A 20,823-nucleotide genomic window follows, 5' to 3' on the forward strand; every position below is an offset into this window, starting at 1 on the left:
TCTCCAAAAAACCTGCGGGGTCAAAATGCTCACTATACCCCTAGATAATTTCCTCAAGGGGTATAGTTTCTGAAATGGGGTCACTTTTGGGGGATTTCCACTGTTTTGGCGCCGCAAGAGCCTTTCAGACCCGACATGGTGCCTAAAATATTTTCTAATAAAAAAAGGAGGCCCCAAAATCCTCTAGGTGTTCCTTTGTTTCTGAGGCCTGTGCTTCAGTCAATAAGTGCACTAGGGCCACATGTGGGGTATTTCTAAAAACTGCAGAATCTGGGCAATAAATATTGAGTTGCGTTTCTCTGGTAAAACTTTCTGTGTTACAAAAAAAATAGATGAAAAATTAATTTCTGCAAAAAAAAAAAAGAAATTTTAAAATTTCACATCTACTTTGCCTTAATTCCTGTGAAACATCTAAAGGGTTAAGAAACTTTCTAAATGCTGTTTTGAATACTTTGAGGGGTGAAGTTTTTAAAATGGGGTGACTTAGAGGGTTTCTAATATATAAGGCCCTAAAATCCACTTCACAACTGAACTGGTCCCTGTAAAAATAGCCTTTTGAAATTTTCTTGAAAATGTGAGAAATTGCTGCTAAAGTTCTATGCCTTGTGATGACATAGAAAAATAAAAGGATGTTCAAAAAACAATGCCAATCTAAAGTAGACATGTGGGGGATGTTAATTAGCAACAATTTTGTGTGGTATGACCATCTGTCTTACAAGCAGATACATATAAATTTAGAAAAATGCTAATTTTTGCAATTTTTCGCTACATTTTGGTGTTTTTCACAATTAAATACTTAATGTATCGAGCAAATTTTGCCAGTAACATAAAGTCCAATGTGTCACGAGAAAACAATCTCAGAATCGCTTGGATAGGTAAAAGCATTCCGGAGTTATTACCACATAAAGTGAAACATGTCAGATTTGAAAAAATTGGCTGCGTCCTGAAGGCCAAAACAGGCTGTGTCCTGAAGGGGTTAAGATACAGCTTTATTGTTTGCTGTATACATAGAAGCTGAATGGTTCTCCATCAGCCGATCCCATCATTTCAGCTAAACTGCAGGCTGTGTGTGTCTCTGACACACAGTATCCAGATAAGAATAAGATCTAAATTCATAACTTAGATGTAATCTATATTAGCTGGATCCTGTCTCAGAGACACCCAGGACCCACTGTCAGCCAAGCAATTAGTTCCGCTTAACTGACGGAATCGGCTGAGAGAGAACTATACAGATTCTATGTATACAGGATACATAGATTTGGAAAGTTGCTTAAAACACAAAAAAAATACATTAAGTTAATAAAAATTAAAAAATTGCTTACAAAAAGGTGTACATAAGCCCTTAAATATTATTGGGCATGGAAGAAAACACTATGTAAAGTGAATGCTACCTCTGCTAGTTGCTTTGGTGTTTAGATGTTGTTGTTACCCCATTGCCAAATAGCCTATTGCTCTTCTAGGAACAATGGATGTTTATGACAAGCTTCATAAAATATATTGAGTTACCTGTTTGTCAAGGTCAGCATAGGCATCTGTTCCAATAGAGACTGGGGTTTCCTTACTCATCAGCTGCAAACAAACCATACCGTTATAAGAAAAATGTCACAAAAATGTTCAAAACAGTTAACTTCTCAACAGCATGGTTCATTCAGAGGAAAGTTGCACAGAAGCTATAGCAGAATATAAAATTAAGACCTAACAAGCGTATATTTGTGAAAGATTAATGGCTTGTCCCTTTCTTTGCTGGTGGAGTGGGGTAAAATTATAGGAAATCTCCACTTTTGTGACTACTTTCTACTTGCATGTAAAGTACTACTACTACAGTGAATCAAAGGAAAGTGGATCAGTCATGCCTTTTACAAAAAATGATCTCAGAATATAGCCATTGATCACAGCAACATAGTCATCGAAGTTAGGCTGCGTTCACACTACCTATTTTCAGACGTGAACGAGGCGTATTATACCTCGTTTTACGTCTGAAAATAGGGCTACAATACGTCAGCAAACATCTGCCCATTCATTTGAATGGGTTTGCCGATGTATTGTGCCGACGACCTGTAATTTACGCGTCGTCGTTTGACAGCTGTCAAACGACGACGCGTAAAAATACAGCCTCGGCAAAAGAGGTGCAGGACACTTCTTTGGACGTTTTTGGAGCCGTTTTCTCATAGACCCCAATGAAAACAGCTCCAAAAACAGACGTAAAAAAGCAGCGAAAACGCAGCGAAAAACGTGAGTTGCTCAAAAAACGTCTGAAAATCAGGGGCTGTTTTCCCTTGAAAACAGCTCCGTATTTTCAGACGTTTTTGGTCACTACGTGTGCACATACCCTAATAAAAAGAAAAAAAAAATCCATCTAGTTTAACCTATTATCATGTAGTGTTGATTCAGACATATGAAAAACAAAAAAAAGTAGTAGCCAATGGTCCTCAATTAAAAGGGGGTTTCCTCCTTCTGACAACTAATGACCTATCCACCGGATAGGTCATCAGTACATGATCTGTGGGGGTCCGACACCCGGACCACGCACAGATCAGCTGGTCTGGTGCCTCCGTGCACCGGACGTACATGCCAGAAGCATTTGGCTCTGGTCACGGAATAGCAGCCGAGCTGCAGTACTGCAGCAAGGCGCTATACTATGTACGGAGCCAACTGCTTCCGGCTCCGTACATAGCATTGTATGCCATAACATCCGGTGCCCGCAGGCTATCCGGTGGATAGGTCGTCAATTGTCAGAAGGTGGAAAACCCCTTTAATTTAAAAGAGTTGTCCCAGCTGGACAATTTCTGTCCATATGACCTATGTGAACGACAGAGGGAATTCCCTACACTCTAATAGCCAGCGCAGTGCCTGTTCTGGCAAACCGGAGATGACCAAATTTTACGAACGTGCCCCTCTGCAAGGGAAAAGTATGACTTGCACTGGAGGGATCAGTTTTTCACTGCCATAAATACGCCTGAAAATAAGCTATGTGAACATGCCCTAAGGAAGAAACAAAAATTCACAACTCCCAATATGGCAGTCATACAAATTAATGTTACTCGGTGAGGGCAAAACTCACAAATATGAGTGAATCAAAGCAGTTCTGCATAAAAGAGTGTGTAAAAACCGCAGTAATACAATTAATAATGTGTAAGATTGCGACGTATAGGAAGTGTTTGGTTGAAATCATTCCTGCTAAAACTGAAACAACCAGTTGTTAAATGGAAGCAGACAAATACTTCTTTATACGGACTGTGTGTGACTTGCAGATCTTAGAAACCATTGTGACAAATAAGCAATTACATGCGGATTCTGAAAGGGTGCAAATACTTGTCATTTCGCTGTATAATAAATAGAAGCATATTAATGGGTGACTTATCAGATAGATATATTAGACCAAACAGTTCCTCATAGAAATGATTTGTAAGGGGCCGACAGTTACTGAAGAGGGTATACCTCCTGGATGGCAGTCATCACCACATGCTGTACCGATTCTTCCATCATCATGATGGTTTGGATGTACTCTGCAAACAAAAAGCACATGCTTTAAAAAGGAGTGGAAGAAAGCCAATATAAAAATCAATCAATCAATACACTGACATACAATCGACCCTAAAAAAAATCTCCGTAATTGAGGACTGTAATACGGTCCGAAACTACGGACCCATTCAGTTCTATTGGCCGCGGACACCTTTCCGTATTGCTATGGATAGGTGTCCATGCCGTAGAACTGTGTCGGGTGTTATGGAGCATCTCCTATTTTTCGTATTTTACGGGCTGTGCTCCCATACTTTGTATGGGAGCACGGCCCGAAAATGCGGACTGTGGCCGTGTGAACGCGGCCTCACAGTGAAAAAACTTCTAAAGTGGAAAAGGAAAAACTCATCCTGTCACATGACTTACGGTTGATCTCCAAAAAAACAATAGATTCCTTTAATCAGATCGTCATACAAAAGTATGGAAAATTCACTTGCAAAGCTCGAGAACCTTCAGTGTTTTTTTATTTCACCAGAGGAATGTCCTTATTGGTTCTGGTATGGCTAAACTCCACATTTCATTCCTCTGAAGTAGTAGTTTATAAGACTTTCTAGATTATTAGATGCTCTATTAGAAGTTTACGGTTTAAAGCTGCAGCAGAATAACCTTTAAATGACCTTAAGGCAACGTTCGGACGTGGCATGTATGCGTTGTGGATTTCCCACCGCAAATCCACAGAAATGTAAAGTACACGGATGTGGAAAACCCCATCCACACACAGCAGAAAAATTCAGCAGGGATATATCGCTATTCTGCAGGTTTTCAAATGCGCAGCATGCTCATTCTATTGCGTAAAAGCAGTGGATTTGTCACCATTTCAATGTATAGAGTGAAATCTGCCGTAAAATCTTTAACACCGAAATCTGTGGCAGAATTTACCATGTCTGAACGTGGCCTAAAAAGCACCACAGCCTTTGAAAAAAATATAGGAGATTGCGCAAACAACTCCTTAAAATAGTATTATTAAAAGAGTTGCTTCTAGTACCAGCAGTGTAAAATTAGAGCTAGGCAGTCCAGAAATTTCATATGCAGATCCGTCAGTAGGCTATAAAATATTTCACAACATTTTACAGTACCATTTGTAGACTATAGACAGCTAAAAGTGCCAAAAGAGGAATCCTTTGCTCTATTTTACATGCAATTCACATGAGTTTTATCATGCGGATTTCACGCGTAAGGACTTTCACATGTTGCTTATTCTAGAATTTGCAATTGAAGTAGTACAGTAAAAAATAGTGTCGTACCGTGTTAGCCACAAACAATATCCAATGTTAAATATTTTGTGTCAAAAAAGACAAAAAGTATTGTAGGTATGATACCTTTATTGGCGAACCATAAAAATGATAAATGCAAGCTTTCAGAGCACAGAGGCCCCTTCTTCAGGCCAATTTACAAACCTGCCTGTGCTCTGAAAGCTTGCAGATATCATTTTTATGGTTAGCCAATAAAGGTATCATACCTACAATACTTTTGTCTTTTTTGACACAAAAGTATTTAACATTGAAATGAAAGTAGAAATGTTATGATTTTGTAGAAGTTTTTTTTCTCCCATCCAAGTCATTGCGTGAAAAACACGACCTTCTCAAACATCAAGTCAGGATCTTTTTTGATATAAGCTGGACCACTGGCATTGGACTTGGCAGATGCCACAGATTTGCAGCATTTGATGACAATTTCTACAGGGGCTGCCAGATGCGTGTTGATTGGACAGGATTTTCCTGTCCAAGCCTTTGTTACCCCTGAAGACAAGCAGAGGAGATATCTAGCCGCTGCTTATCTCCCCTACTCCAAGAGACCACTGCACAGGGAATTAGGGGCTGTAACAGTCCGATTTATGCTACATTTATGCACAACTTTAGATCTGCATGTATATCCTAAGAGACAATACTGATGGACGTGAATTACCTTGTTTCTGTTCGCATTTCACAGCGCAGCCTAATATAAGCTGGAGCATTCTTCCTAGTTCAGATGCATCAGAGTGTTCTCCAACCAAATTAACATCTGGAAGTGTAAAATCATTTATCTGATGTCCTAAAATCTGAAAACAGTGTATATCAAATCATTATTATAAAAATATTTCAACAAGCCCTAAAGAGTATATATGATTCAATTACACTAAAAATAAAGATACTATTATTGTCAAAAATGGAGCAGCCATCAATCATGCAGAATGGAATGATACAATGCGGAAGACCAGAACCAGCATGAAAATGTCCAACAAATCCGGGTGTATATAAACCATCCTGAAGAATATAAGGCCGGGTTCACATGTAGCGTACATACGGACGATTTTCTGTAACGGATTGGGTTGCGGAAAATCCGCAGCATAATACAGTAGCGGCAAAGTGGATGAGATAGAACAAATCTCATCCACACGCTGCGTAAATACGGAGCTAAAAAAAACGCTCAGAAATTAACCTGCGGTGCGTTTTTTTTAAATCCGCAGCATATCAATTGTATTTGCGTAATTACTGCTTTTTTTGTTGCAGATTTGCCTCATTGAATTCAATGTGTAGGTAAAACCCGCCACAAACAACAGATGTTGCGACTTTTGCGCACGGAAAAGCTGAGATTCCGCTGCAAAAATTGCAACTCAAAGAGAAAAAAAAATCTTATACTTACCCTGAATTCTGTGCTTTTCATCCCATGAGGCCGGCCTGGACAAATTTATCCCATGTGACCGCTGCAGCCAATCACAGGCTGCAGTGGTCACATGGGATGAAACGTCAGAGGGACGCGTCGCCATGGCTATGGGTAAGCTTGAAACTTTTTTTTTTTACGTGCAGTTTTTCACAGTGGACATTCCAGCCAAAACAACGTGCCACAATTCCACCAGGGCGGGTACGCTGTGTGCTTTTACGCAGCGTTTCCTACCCTGTCTGATTTAACATGAGTCAATGAAAACATCAATGAAGACATACAGTACACAACTCCTACCAGCTTTGAATAGTAAAATGGAAAGTCTGAAAAAGCTTTATTTGGTATTTCCGACAGAAACGGATTTTCAGGGAAGTGGTCAGTTGAAATTGCCACTGTGACCAACTCTGTAGCTGGGAACTACGTGTTCCAGCACTACCTTTACATCCATTTAAGACCACACATAAGGGGACACATAGTGCCGGTATTATCAGAAATGGACGACATGAATACCAGCATCAAGGACTAGAAGTACCCAAAATGGAATAAAGGCCCTATTATACCAGCCAATTATCAGGCAAATGAGCGTTCACAGAACGCTCAATCCCGATAATTGTCCTGTGTAAACAGGGCAGCGATCAGCCAATAAACGAGTTAGTTCATCGGCTGATTGTATTGTTTAAATGCCGAAAATAATATAGTTGTCGGCAGCACATCTCCTTGTGTAAACTGGGAGAAGCTCTGCCGACATTATAGAAATGTATGGGGAAGAGCGATTGTAGAAATTAGCGTTTGTCCACATACATCGCTCCTTGTGAAAGGAGCGCCGATCAATGAGCTGTCTCGTTGATCGGCGCTCATTGTACTGGCCAAAATGGGCCGTTGTAAAAGAACCTTAAGAAACTATGTATTGTGTACATGTAGATAACATTTTGAGCAAAAGTTTTCCCAAAAAAATGTAGGTTTAGTAAATGAGTTTGATAAAAACTTGCAGAACATACAGTTAACAGTTAAGAGTATCTTCTCAAGATACTAGATACTAAGGCTCTGGTAAAAAAAAAAGGCAGAATTTTCACGCGGATTCCAACACATTACCTGCGTCAGGAATCAACGTAAAAAAAAAAAAAGCTTGCAAAAAGTCTTATTGTCTAAAATGGGAAACCGCCCCATTGCTTATACAGAGAAGAATTTTCAGCGGCCCGAATTGCAATTCGCCTCCATGAAAAAAAAGTAGTGACATGTCATTTCTTTATGCGGTTTTCGGAAGGTTATACCGCCACAAAACCAACGTCAGGTAGCCACACGGAGATTACACCCATTGAATGGGGCTGATATGTGTTCAGAAACACGGCTGGATTTACTGAAAAACTGCACATTTTTGCCGCGGAATCTGGGTCAATTCTACGTCAGATTTATTTGCCAATAGAAGTGCAGAAAGAACAAACCTCGTATGGGGGAGCAGTCACAAAGATCCTGACAGGTAGTTGTCGCAGACGGGTGATTTAAAAAAAAAATAAAGCTATATTTTAAGGAAGAAAATGTAGGATATTGCTTCTCAACCTAAAAAGGATGACATTCAATTTACCATTCCATTTATAGGTTTATTTACCTCATGATTGTAGTCCAAAATACCTTTTAAAATCTTCTTTAGATTACTAATCTAAAAGAGGAAATGAGATATTAAAGATGTATCACTACCAGAAGCACAGAACTACCATTTCATCTCCAAACAATCAGTTTTGCACTTGAGTGATATTTTAGGGTCGATCAGGCTCCATTCACACCACGTTGAGAGGTCCTTCTAAAATGTTGTACAAGGGAAGTCTATGGCAATAGGATGCTACAAGATAGCCACTGTTCCAGCCTGTTAGACTTCCATTCTTAGCGTGCATTCTCATGGTCCGAATGGCACTAGTACTGTGCTGTGTGGGCAATTACTCTGCGGCAACACCCTGCGTATTTTACCAAAAAATTACTACGGTTCGGTGATGCAGTTTTTGGTTGCGAGGCTTGTACATGTGAAACAAGTGCTTTCAACTAGTTTAACCTGTAGAGGCTGTGCGGCCATAAACAACATTGCAAAACCACAGTAATTGGTGTTTAAAAAAAAAAAAAAAAAGAAGAAGTGCGGTTTTGCTGCGTGCCATTTGGCACGTAAAGATGCACCCATAGGTTCATCCAATGTCGTCCAATTCTAACCCTAAAGGACAACACCTGTTGGGATTTAAAACAAGATCTTGTGCTAAACCTCAAGCAGCCAAGAAAGAGATTGTTGCTAGGCTGTGCCAATCTCACTCAATAGGTCATGCTAGCCAAAGGTTTCACGGAACATCCAGTGTTCAGCAACTGAACATAAGCTGCAGAGTAATATACCTACACACACAGTAACATTTTATCCGGGGGTGCAGAAAGCCCCAAAATCCAGCATGGGACAAATATAGTCCCATGCCAGAGACTCTGCAGTACTCTACTGATCTAATAGACCTCAAGGCCTGATACGGTATAGTCCTCAACGGAATTGATACTAAGTAGCCAACTGGCATGCACATTACATTCAGTAAAAAGAAGAGCATGCCGTGGTCTTATTAGTATTAATGCTTGAGTATTATGTTGCATCGCACGGTCACCTCGAGTACCATTATAGAATGCCGCCTGCAGAATCCACCCAGCCGACACGGAGGGACAGGTGCCAATCACTGTAACAGTGTCTATTATGTTGAATTTTAAGAGCCCGACATTTACTCATTCTTCACTGTTCCCCCACGTCATCCGCAACTCCGGAATCACAAGTTGGCCAGTCACTATGGACAACTCACTCAAAGGAAATAAAGAGTGTGGAGGGTGCAGGAGATCAGTGCGGAGGAAACAAAGAAGAATCAGTAAGGTACGTTTAGTATTTTTCTATTTTAAGCCAAAAGAAAACATAAAAAAAACCCTTTCTAAATACTGGCACATTGTTCTTGCAGAGTAGAACGTAGCACAATCTGGTGATGGCCAAATGCTCACAAATGTTAGATTAAAATAAATATTGTATGAATGAGGGTAAGGCCTCATACACACGACCGTAATTTTTTGTCTGTGTGACATACGCAATTTTACGGATAGCACACAGACCCATTCATTTCTATGGAGCCATGCACATGACTAGGATGTTCATCAATCCATGTGGGTGCCGCGAATCCGGCCTGCAAAAACAGGACAAGTCATGTTACGGTCCGGATTTGCATACTTTTTTTGTTGCGGATGACACACGGATGCACTATGGAATATTTTTTGAGGACAAATGGACCGCAACCATTACGGTTGTGTGCATTAGGCCTAACCCTGCCAAGCACCACTGGAATGCAGGGAAAATGTAATACAACTGCAATAATGAAATAGTGCAAACATTATTCTCTAAAAAGCTGTACCTTAAGTCTCCAATTGTCTCCCACATCAGTTTTAATTCTGTTTAACCAGTTCTCATGAAAATATGTAGGGTCGCTGTGAAAGACAAAACAAATTATTACAATTCCCAAAAAGTTCTTATTGGGGTGGGAACATAAGTGGCATCTTCATAAGAACAACAAAATGTATTAAATGAAAAACACAACATCAAGAAGAAAAAAATAACAACTCTGAATTGCCCCTATACATTGAATCAGAGTTTCCCAACCTTTTCAGGCTCAAGGTACCCCTGGAAAAAAAAACATTTCCTCAGGGCACCCCTACCAAAATTGTTTACAAAAAAAACGGTTAAAAACAAGCACTACGCTCTTAGTGTACGTTCACACGGTGCTTTTTTAGTAAGGCAGAAAAAAAAAAATCTGCCTGAAGATTCCTTTAGGAAATGTAAGGCGGATTTAAAATTGACAGCGTTGTTTGACGCTTTTTTTCCCCCCACATTTTTTAAGCCGTAAAATGACCAGTAAAATGACCATCAGCCCCCCACTCACAGTAAAATGACCATCAGCCCCCCACTCACAGTAAAATGACCATCAGCCCCCCACTCACAGTAAAATGACCATCAGCCCCCCACTCACAGTAAAATGACCATCAGCCCCCCACTCACAGTAAAATGACCATCAGCCCCCCACTCACAGTAAAATGACCATCAGCCCCCCACTCACAGTAAAATGACCATCAGCCCGCCACTCACAGTAAAATGACCATCAGTCTCAGTCCCCCCACAGTAATATGACCATCAGCCCCTCTAGTAAAGTGACAATCACAGACAGAAAGTGTGCTTACTCCTTGGGAAGGAATAAATAAGGAGGTATAAGAGGAGAGAACTACAACTCCTAGCATGTCCAGATTGTTATTATGGAATATCAGAGGACATTATAGGGAGGAGGTATAAGAGGAGAGAACAACTCCCAGCATGTCCAGACTTATGTTATATCAGAGAACATTACAGGGAAGAGGTATAAGAGGGGAGAATTACAACTTCCAGCATGTCCAGGCTGTTATAATGGGATATTGGAGGACATTACACTGAGGAGGTATAAGAGTACTACAACTCCCAGCATGTCCAGACTTATGTGATATCAGAAAATTTACAGGGAGGGGGTATAAGAGGAGAGAACTGCAACTCCCAACATATCCAAGCTGTTATTATGGGATATCGGAGGACATTACAGGGAAGAGGTATAAGAGGGGAGAGCTACAACTTCCAGCATTCCCCTGGCTCCAGTTCTCACACAATTACTAACAAACTATATAAGAACTACTTACCCTGCCCAGCGTTAATGACTCCTCCCTCTCCGTCAGGCTCTTTTAGTGGGAAGTGGTGGGCGGTACTTAGCAGAAGTGCGTGTGTCACGTCTGCTACAAGAGGAAGCGTCGGGGGGCGGAGCTTGTAGCATAAAGTGGATGAGCGGAGTGTCGCAGCACCCCTGGACAGTTCACTACGGTTGGGAACCACTGCATTGAATAGAACATGGATGGCATACAGATAACCAGTTTAATTTTAGTCAGAAAGGTAATAGAAAATTATGTATGGGATTATGTTTGTCCTCGCTAAGGGCCGTACTAAAGTATTCGAAAGAATCATGTGGTTGCCACATGAATGTTTGTTCTTTTTTTTTTAGTTCCGGTTTCACATTCTACACACACAATATAGAGAACTGGTAAATGAATTTGGGGATGTCAGCAATCAGTCACCAAGGCCATACACTGATGATTATATGTCAGGCATCACAAATAATTGCTTGTACAAAATTTTAAACCAATTGTCCATGACCGCGTCATGATCAGTGGGGATTCCCCTCTTTGATCACATCATCGGAAACCCGGTGATGTGATTGGAGACTGGTTGAACCCTCTGCAGTCAGCCCTGGGGAACTAGAAAGGACCCCAGGGCTGTTTGCTCAGTAGGCCTGCTGTTAGGGCGCACAAATGATGGCTGAACAGCAGCCGGTGTCATAGTGACACAGTGTAATGTATTAGAATACAGGAGTATGCTAATACACAATAAGTAAAAAATAAAGTTATTAAAAAGTCATCCATTAATGAGGAAAAAAAAATGTAACAAAAAATAAAAAAAATTACCCCAAAAAATTTATTTATCATATATATTTTATTGTCCATAGATCACAAAGACGAAAAACCTACAAGTTTGATATCTACAGAACCGTAACAACTTGAAAAATGTATTTAAACAGGTTATTCAGCATAAAACGTGAAAAGAATTAAAAAAAATAAAAATAAAAAACCCAATGCCGAAAATCTTTTTTTTCCTATTTTCACGGCGCAAAAATAAATTACATAACTTACACAGTAAATTTTTTGTACCCCCAAAATAAGAAATAGAACGTCTCCTGCATAAAACAACAGCCACGTCATTGAAAATGAAGTTTCTCAGGCCTGGTCATTAAAGAGTTAAAAGGGGTTAAAGAGAACAGGTCACCTTCCCAAAAAAAACTGCAGCGGACATCTCTGTTAGATTGCTGGTGCCTCATAGATTCTGGCGCTCTAGCCCCCAACATTCCTGAGATATCGGTGTCATTAATTTTGGTGCCCGATATGCAAATGAGGCCATTTGACTCAAGTGTGTAGTTTACGCCGCTCACTTGCCAAGGGGTAACCGTCCAGAACTACGGCTTTAAAAATCAACTCTGCTGAATTTGGATAAAAATTCTCAGCAGGCAACATAACTTTTATTAACAGCATTCCTACGGACTTTCTTCCCTATAGTTTGTAAAGGTACCTTCACGCCAAGTTCAATTCTTTACCTCTTAGACCTTATTCACACGAACGTGTCAGTTTTGCGCGCGCGTAAAACGCTGCATATTTTGCGCGTTGCAGTTCCATGTGTCATATGTGTTTGCTGCGCGGCTGCGTGATTTTCACGCATATGCCATCCTTATGACACGCCGTTCTGCCGTTCTTTTATTTTTTCCTTTATTTCTTTATCTACTGTTGCGCGAATCACACGCGACACATGGAAGTGCTTCCGTGTGCTGCGCGTGATTTTCACGCACCCATTTACTTCAATGGGTGCGTGATGCACGAAAAACTGCCAAGTAAAGGACATGTCGTGAGTTTTACGCAGCAGACACGCTGCGTGAAAATGACGGAATGTCTGAACGGCCCCATTGACTAACATAGGACCGTGCGACGCGCGTGATTTTCACACACGTATCACGGACGTTAAACATGTTCGCGTGAATAAGGCCTTAGGCTCATATTCACACGTCCCTTTAAATCGCTATTTTTTTCCGCGATTTCACTGCCATTTTCTAAAAATTGCACCAAAAACTGCAGTATGACCACATCATGTGAATAGACTTAGGGCAGATACAGACGGACGTTGCCTTTTTGCGCGCGCAAACAACGCGGCGTTTTGCGTGCGCAAAAACCATTTGACAGCTGCGTGTGTCATCCGTGTATGATGCGCGGCTGCGTGATTTTCGCGCAGCCGCCATCATAGAGATGAGGCTAGTCGACGGCCGTCACTGTCCAAGGTGCTGAAAGAGCTAACTGATCGGCACTAACTCTTTCAGCACCCTCGACAGTGAATGCCGAACACAATATACAGCAACCTGTTAAAAAAAAAAAAAAAAGTTCGTACTTACCGAGATCTGCCCTCCCGGTCGTTGCCTTGGTGACGCGCCTCTCTTGACACCTCCCTGGATGACGCGGCAGTCAATGTGACCGCTGCAGCCTGTGCTTGGCCTGTGATTGGCTGCAGCTGTCACTTGGACTGAATTGTCATCCCGGGAGGTCAGACTGGAGGAAGAAGCCGTTAGTTATCGGTAAGTCAGAACTTCATTTTTTTTACAGGTTCATGTTTATTGGGATCGGTAGTCACTGTCCATGGTGCTGAAACAGTTTAACTCTTTCAGCACCCTGGACAGTGACTATGTCCTGACGTCGCGTACCGGACATTTTTTTGCCGGGTTCGGCCAAAACGAGTTCGGCTGAACCCGGTGAAGTTCGGTTCGCTTGTCCGGGTTCGCTCATCTCAAAGACACTCCGTTTGGATGTTCAGAAACAGAAAAGCACGTGGTGCTTTTCTGTTTACATTCATCCTTTTGACAGCTGGTGCGCTGTTTCAGTCGGTTCGCACGGAAGTGCTTCCGTGCAACCTGCGTGGTTTTCACGCACCCATTGACTTCAATGGGTGCGTGATGCGCGAAATACGCAGAGTTATTGAATCTGTCGCGTATAGTACGCAGCGAACAAACGCTGCGCAAAAAACACGCACTGTTTGAACTGCCTCATTGACTTCTATAGTGCAGTGCGTGGCGCGCGGAAAAAACGCGGACTGCACGCGCGCAAATCACGCTCGTGTGAATCTCCCCTTAGTCACACTTTCGGGTGGGCTTTCCCTCATCATTAAAAAAAAAAAAGAAAAGAAGAAAATAAAAAAAAAAGTTGACTGGATGGGAACGAGGGACCGTTTGTTCCTATCCGGCCCTTAATTTAGCTATACATTAGGGATTTCAGGTGGCCGTTTTCTGAATGACTTGTTTTTCACGGTTAAAACGACAACTCACTGAATACGCTCTGCCTTTTGGCATGAACGACTTTACCAGGACTGCACCGGACGACAACATCCAACACAGAAGATTAACTTTTCCCACAGAGATCTACCTCCGGTCGGCGTCTGTCACTCTGATTCGTGTCACAAAAAGATGCGGACAGTAGGCAAAACAATTTCTCTAAATTGGCCTTTTTGGATGTTCAAATGTCTCTAATGTATGGCCAGCTTCAATTATTATCAATGTACACAGCCTCCGCCAGACAGAGAAACCTTACATGTTGTGTTCTGTTAGGGAAAAACAGACATTGGAAATGAAAACTAAAATTTTTGCTTTCTTTTGGGTATTTCTGTATTTTTGTATCAAAAGTGTGAAGTAGCCCTTAGGCTATATTGACACATGGCGGATACGCTGTGTAAAAGCACACAGCGTATCCGCCCTGCAGGGGATTCCGGCCGAAAAACTGCACCAAATTGTGGAAAAATGTACAAAAAAAATACTTACGTAGCCTTGGCGACGCTTCCCTCTGCCGTCCCGCAGGCCGGCCTTCTGGGATGACGTTTCATCCCATGTGACCGCTGCAGCCTGTGATTGGCAGCAGCAGTCACATGGGATGAAATGACGTTGAAGAAGCACAGAATTCTAGGTAAATATAAGATTATTTTTTTCTGAGTTTCGATTTTTGCAGCAGAATCACAGCTTTTCCGCTGCAAAAAAATCTGCGATTTATTGTGACTTTTACCTCCCATTCAATTCAATGGAGAGAACCCGCAACAAAAAAGCAGTGATTACGCAAATATTCAGACGAAATCCGTTGCAAAAAATCTGAACTATTTACGCTACGTGTGAACTTACCCATGGTCTTTCCCCCTGATTAAAAATATATACCAAGGTGTTAACTTACATTTTCTGAAGGACCATAGCCATTGCCACCCCACTGGTAAGGTCTTCCACGGTTTTGCATGGTGCATCTACATGAAATGTCTGTATCTGAAAATAAAGATTAAAGAGACAACTCAGAAGGCTCAAAAGGAAGTCAGCATTTGAATAAAAAATTGATAAACGACATGAAAATAAATTCAGGTTTCAGTAAGACCAACCTAGGGCTGGGCGAGACTTCTCGTATATAGCCACACCCCCTTGCAGAATTGGAATCTAATTTATAATATTTCCTGACTTGTGAAAAAATTAAAACAATGTTTAATCATTTATACACTAACCATATTAACTAAAAAAAATAAAAATAAAAAATTCTAGTGACACATTCCCTTTAACATACTCCATGAAACATATATGCAAAAAAATACGCAAGAGTTAAGACAAAGAAACTTTATAATAACAATCAATCATCACCAGTACAGTTTGGGATCTTTAATACAGGTAGAGCAATTTGGAAAAATGTTATTCATAGGGAAAAGCTGCATGAATTAGAACTATTCTGTAACAAATTCTCTACATCTTGAAATACCGATGTGCAATATTGGGTGCCTGTGTACGTCGGGAAAGCTCCCAACATGTGCAATAAATGTATCCATAGGGCTCCATTAGCCTGACAGAGGCCAAAAGTGTCCTTTTAGTCTCAGTCAGCTGGTATACATCAGTAAACCTTTTTTTTTTTTTTTTGGGAAGGATGGGAAAGCGTAGTAGGCTACACTATTCCATCCTGAGGGATCCAACAAAAAGAGAATACATTTTCTTTTTACATGAGAGCCTATGGGTGACGAATGCCACCATCTGGCATCCGTCACAGGTATACATTAAACAAACAACATTTAGGTAGTTTTAGGCAGTTGTTTAAACATACTGAAAAGTAAGAACGCAGTGTTAGTTTTTTTTTAATCAATGTACAAAATGCAAAGTGAATGAAGAGAAGAGAAATCCAAATCAAATCAATATTTGGTGTGACCACACTTTGCCTTCAAAACAGCATCAATTCTTCTGGGTACACTTGCACACAGGTTTTAAAGGAACTCGGGCAGGGAGGTTGTTACAAAGATCTTGGAGAACTAACCACAGATCTTCTGTGAATGTAGGCTTTGTCAAATCCTTCTGCCTCTTCATGTAATCCCAGACAGACTATGATGTTGAGCTCAGGGCTCTGTGGGGCCATATCATCACTTCCAGAGCTCCTTGTTCCCCTTTACGTTGAAGATAGTTCTTAATGACATTGGTTGGAGTCGTTGTCCTGTTGCAGATTAAATTTGGAGTCAATCAGACGCCTCCCTGATGGTATTGCATGATGGATAAGTATCTGCCTGTATTTCTCAGCAATGAGGGCAACATTAATTCGGACCAAATACATTTGCTGAAATGCAGCCCCAAACTTGCAAGGAACCGCCACCATGCTTCACTGTTGCTTGCAGACACTCGTTATTGTACCACATTTTTACTAATCAGTCCAGAGCACCTCATGCCATTTTTCTGCACCCCAGTTCCTATGTTTTCATGCATAGTTATAGGGGTTTTCCACTTTCTGAAAACTGATGACCTATCCAACGGATAGGTCATCAGTATATGATCGGTGCCTGTCCGACACCCCACCGATCCGACACTCCAGCTTCCTCTGGGCACCGGATGATGTTGCCGGAAGCGGATGGCTCCGGTCAAAGAATAGCGGCCGTACTGCAGTATTGCAGCTCTGTTCCTTTTCAAGTGAATAGGAGCAGAGCTGCAGTTCCACCGAACGGCCGCTATGCAGTGGTCGGAGCGATCTGCTTCCGGCTCCAACTACTGCATCCCGTTCCAAACATCCGGTGCACGGGGGCAGCCGGAGTTGTGGATCGGTGCGGGGTCCGGATGTCAGACACGCACCGATCATATACTGACCTATCCGGTAGATAAGTCGATTGGACTTGTTTCCACGTCACAGGTATGGCTTTTTGGACACAATACTGCCATGAAGATCAGTTCTGGCCGAACGGTAGATAGGTGCACCTGGGTCCAACTGGTTTCTGCCAGTTCTGAGCTGATGGCACTGCTGGACATTTTGCGATTTAGTCTTTGATCTGCTGCACTAAGTTTCCTTGACCGACCACTGCGTCTACGGTCCTCAATGTTGCCCGTTTCTCTGTGCTTTTTCGAAAGAGCTTGAGCAGCACATCTTGAAACTCCAGTCTGCTTTGAAATCTTTGCCTGGGAGAGACCTTGCTGATGCAGTATAACTACCTTGTGTCTTGTTGCTGTGCTCAGTCTTGCCATGGTGGAACTGTAACGTGAAACAGTCTTCCACAACCTCACTGCTGTAGCAGAATTTGGCTGTTCCTCGACCAGTTTTAAGCCTCCTACACAGCGGTTTCGGTTACAGTTAAGGACGGTGTTTCAACCTACATATGAAAATAATGATCATTATCACCTGTTTGGTATAAATGGTTAATAATAAACCTGACCATAATCCTACAAAATCCATGACTTTGTGCAAGTGTACTTAGAAGAATTGATGCGGTTTAAAAGGCAAATGGTGGTCACACAAAATATTGATTTGATTTAGATTTCTCTTCTGTTCATTCACTTTGTATTTTGTTAATTGATGAAAAATAAAATAAACTATTAACACTTCTATTTTTGAAAGCTTTCTTGCTTTCCAGCATTTTTCCACAACTGCCTAAAACTTATTTTTATAGTACTGTACGTTGGGACACCACTGTCCATACATGTCAGTAGGTTCCCCAGGGCCGGAGTCCCCAGCTGAAGTGATTCCGATGCTCTGGCCTGGGACTCCGGAGCTCCTGACATCAGTGTCCACATACAGAGCTTTCTATGACACCCATCAATTTTAATGGACAAGGAACCACTTCAGTGAGAATGGAGACGGGACCCTGTAAATCTACTACCTACAATGGGGTGAAAAAAAACAGCAATCCAACCGTTTTCAAGCAATACCTAATCAGATAAAGGACTGGAATTGCTGAAAACCAAACTCATCTTAAAATTATTTTAACATGTTTTGGCAAAACCTTAGTAATGGCGGATTCAGATGAACGTGTTTTGCGTCCGTGCCGGCCGCGTGGTTTTCACGCGGCTCGCGCGGACCTAGAGAAGTCTATGGGGCAGTGCAGACAGTCCGTGAGTTTTGCGCAGCGTTAGTCCGCTGCGTAAAACTTGCGACATGTTCTATGTGTCGGCGTTTTTCGCGCATCACGCACCCATTGAAGTCAATGGGTGCGTGAAAATCACGCATGCCCCACGGAAGCACTTCCGTGGGACGCGCGTTATTCGCGCAATAACAGTAAAAGAATGAATGTAAACAGAAAAGCACCATGTGCTTTTCTGTTTACAAACATCCAAACGGAGTGTCATAAAGATGTCGGCTGCGCGAAAAGCACGCAGCCGCGCATCCATATGAACAGGGCACACGGAGCTGCTAAGTGCCTTTTGCGCACGCAAAACGCAGCGTTTTTTGCGTGCGCAAAAACGGCACGTTCGTCTGAATCAGCCCTAATGCTAACACTGGAATAAAATTGTCATATAATAACGAAGACTATCCATAGCCTAAATCACCAACAACCAATTTTTCCACCACATGAGCCATGTTTCTGTATTACAATATAACGATAGATCACCCATACATAGAAGGTTAAAGCATTGTCCTGAATTCCTTATATATATATATATATATATATATTGTATGGCCAGCTTTAATCATGGGACAATATTTCTGCATTTTGAACATTTAATAGCCTTTACTTTCCTGCTCACCGCTCAGGTACTTCTATCTGCATCCCCCGCTATTTCCTTTCCCAGGATTTATGCCTCCCAATCCATTAAAATCTAAGTCAATCCAGGCAGTTGTACAAAAATAGGAGGGGTTATTCTTGGTAGAGACAAATTGCTTACCTCAAAACATGATGGCTTGACGTGCATTAAATGAAAATACTTAGACCTTGTTCACACAGTGCAGATTTGCTGAGAATTGTGAATGAATATTTCAAGAGAAATCCAGGAGGAGAGAAGAACTATAAGGCCTTTTTAAGATATTTTTTATATGTAGGTTTCATTCCTGAGTTTTTGGCTTAAAAATACAAAGTCTGCAGCAATTCTGCACTGTATGAACAAGGTCTAACAAGTAAGGCAATAACGCATACATACCCTCACTTATAACAGGATATAATATATGGGATAACATCAACTACCAGTAACGGTAAATGTTCTTTAACAGAAGTGTACTCCAAAAGAATGACTGTGCAGCTTAGCTATTTTGTCAGCTGCATGAAAAAGACGTCACTCCCATGTAATCTGACAGCTACTAAATATCTGGGACCGTCATCAGCTGGTTAGGAGCCAGTAAACTTGCATGCCTTGCGGAGATTAATATAGTCTACTTTACACAAGGCTTGTACATTAGGGCTTGGTAGGGTTACAGAGCGACAGTTAAATTCACAGATTTTTATACACCTTTTAATGAACTTTCTACTTAGTTGTAAATAATGTAGTATCCAAATCATCATTCACATTAGCGTAAATGTCTTGAATGGTGGAAACAATGTATAGGTGATGACATATTTCTTGAAGCGAATAGTCATTTGAATCCATACAATGGCCCACATTTATTAAAAGTAGCGTCATGTCAAAGTTAAAGGGGTTTTCCTATCCCTAAAAAAAGTTGATCAGTCGGGGTTCGACTCCCGGAACCCCCCACGATCAGCTGTTTTGAAGGGGATGCAGCGCTAGGAAGAGCACTGCTTCCCCTTCATTTCTTCTTGCTCACTGTGAATCGTCGACACAGATGTAGCGGCGATTCACAGGCTTCTCCTATTTACTTAAATGGGAGAAAATGCTGCAAAACCTGCGAATCGGCACTAAATGCGCGTCGACGATTCACAGTGAGCAAGAAGAAATGAAGGGGAAGCAGCGCTCGTACGAGTCAACTATGCTAATGTTTCCGCTATAAAATCGGACACAAAAAGAAACCAACTGCAACGGAAGCATTAAGATTGAAATCAATAGTAATGCAAACGGAAGCTATGGTTTCCGTTTGGCTTTCCGTTCATCGGTTCCTCCGACAGAATGGTCGAACAGAACCCCCTGAACGGAAGCCCGACGCTGCTGTGAATAGGCTATATGTAAAGGCCCTTTTACAGTGGACGATTATCGGGCAGCCAATCATAGAATGCTCATTACAGCAAACGCTCGTTCATCTGCTGATCGTATCGTTTTAAAAAAAAAAGGGAAATATTATCGTTGTCGGCAGCAAATAACCCTATGTAAACAGGGAGACGCGCTGCCGACATGATAATAATGTATGGGCACGAGCGTTAGGAGTAACGACCACTATACGTCCCCATATATAACTCCGTGTGACAGGAGCAAACGAGCGCCGATCAAAGATGTCTTGTTGATCGGCGGAATATCGGAAGGTGTAAAAGGCCCTTTAGACAAGTGCACAGCGCTTTTCTACCCTCCCCCGTCTTCCTGCAGACCATTTAGTGGTGCAAATACCTTAATTTAGATGTAGATACACAGAATTTCCCTCAAAGCAGGAATTATTTGGGTAACAGAGCAGCTGTTACAACTACTCTCCTGAATCACTCCTATTCGAAAAGGGGGCAATTCAGGTAAAAGGCGATAAATCGCTGACCATGCAATTCCCTATTATTGTCCTGTTAACATGTCCTCTTCCTATACATTTTATCAGAACAAATAAACAAGAAGACAACCCAAACCTGAAAACGGCAAGAAATGCCTGTGAAAAGCGGCTTTCACAGCA

The 20,823-nt window shown here is 41.6% G+C and overlaps 1 protein-coding gene across 4 annotated transcripts in view; it reads right to left on the bottom strand.

The window, feature by feature from the left end:
* HOOK3 (hook microtubule tethering protein 3) overlaps positions 1-20,823 on the bottom strand; it is a 98,616-nt gene that overhangs the window by 59,516 nt on the left and 18,277 nt on the right. For all 4 annotated transcript variants that reach the window (XR_012847586.1, XM_075825518.1, XM_075825520.1 and 1 more), the window contains exons 2-7: positions 15,025-15,110; positions 9,567-9,639; positions 7,766-7,816; positions 5,425-5,557; positions 3,439-3,506; positions 1,507-1,569 (exon numbers count right to left, since the gene is read on the bottom strand). Coding sequence is in view for 3 of the 4 variants with exons in the window: in XM_075825518.1 (XP_075681633.1) it covers positions 1,507-1,569; positions 3,439-3,506; positions 5,425-5,557; positions 7,766-7,816; positions 9,567-9,639; positions 15,025-15,110 (474 nt within the window). In the remaining variant the exon portion in view is untranslated. The remainder of the gene's footprint in view (positions 1-1,506; positions 1,570-3,438; positions 3,507-5,424; positions 5,558-7,765; positions 7,817-9,566; positions 9,640-15,024; positions 15,111-20,823) is intronic.

Source organism: Rhinoderma darwinii, chromosome 1, assembly GCF_050947455.1.
Source record: "Rhinoderma darwinii isolate aRhiDar2 chromosome 1, aRhiDar2.hap1, whole genome shotgun sequence".
Taxonomy (NCBI): domain Eukaryota; kingdom Metazoa; phylum Chordata; class Amphibia; order Anura; family Rhinodermatidae; genus Rhinoderma; species Rhinoderma darwinii.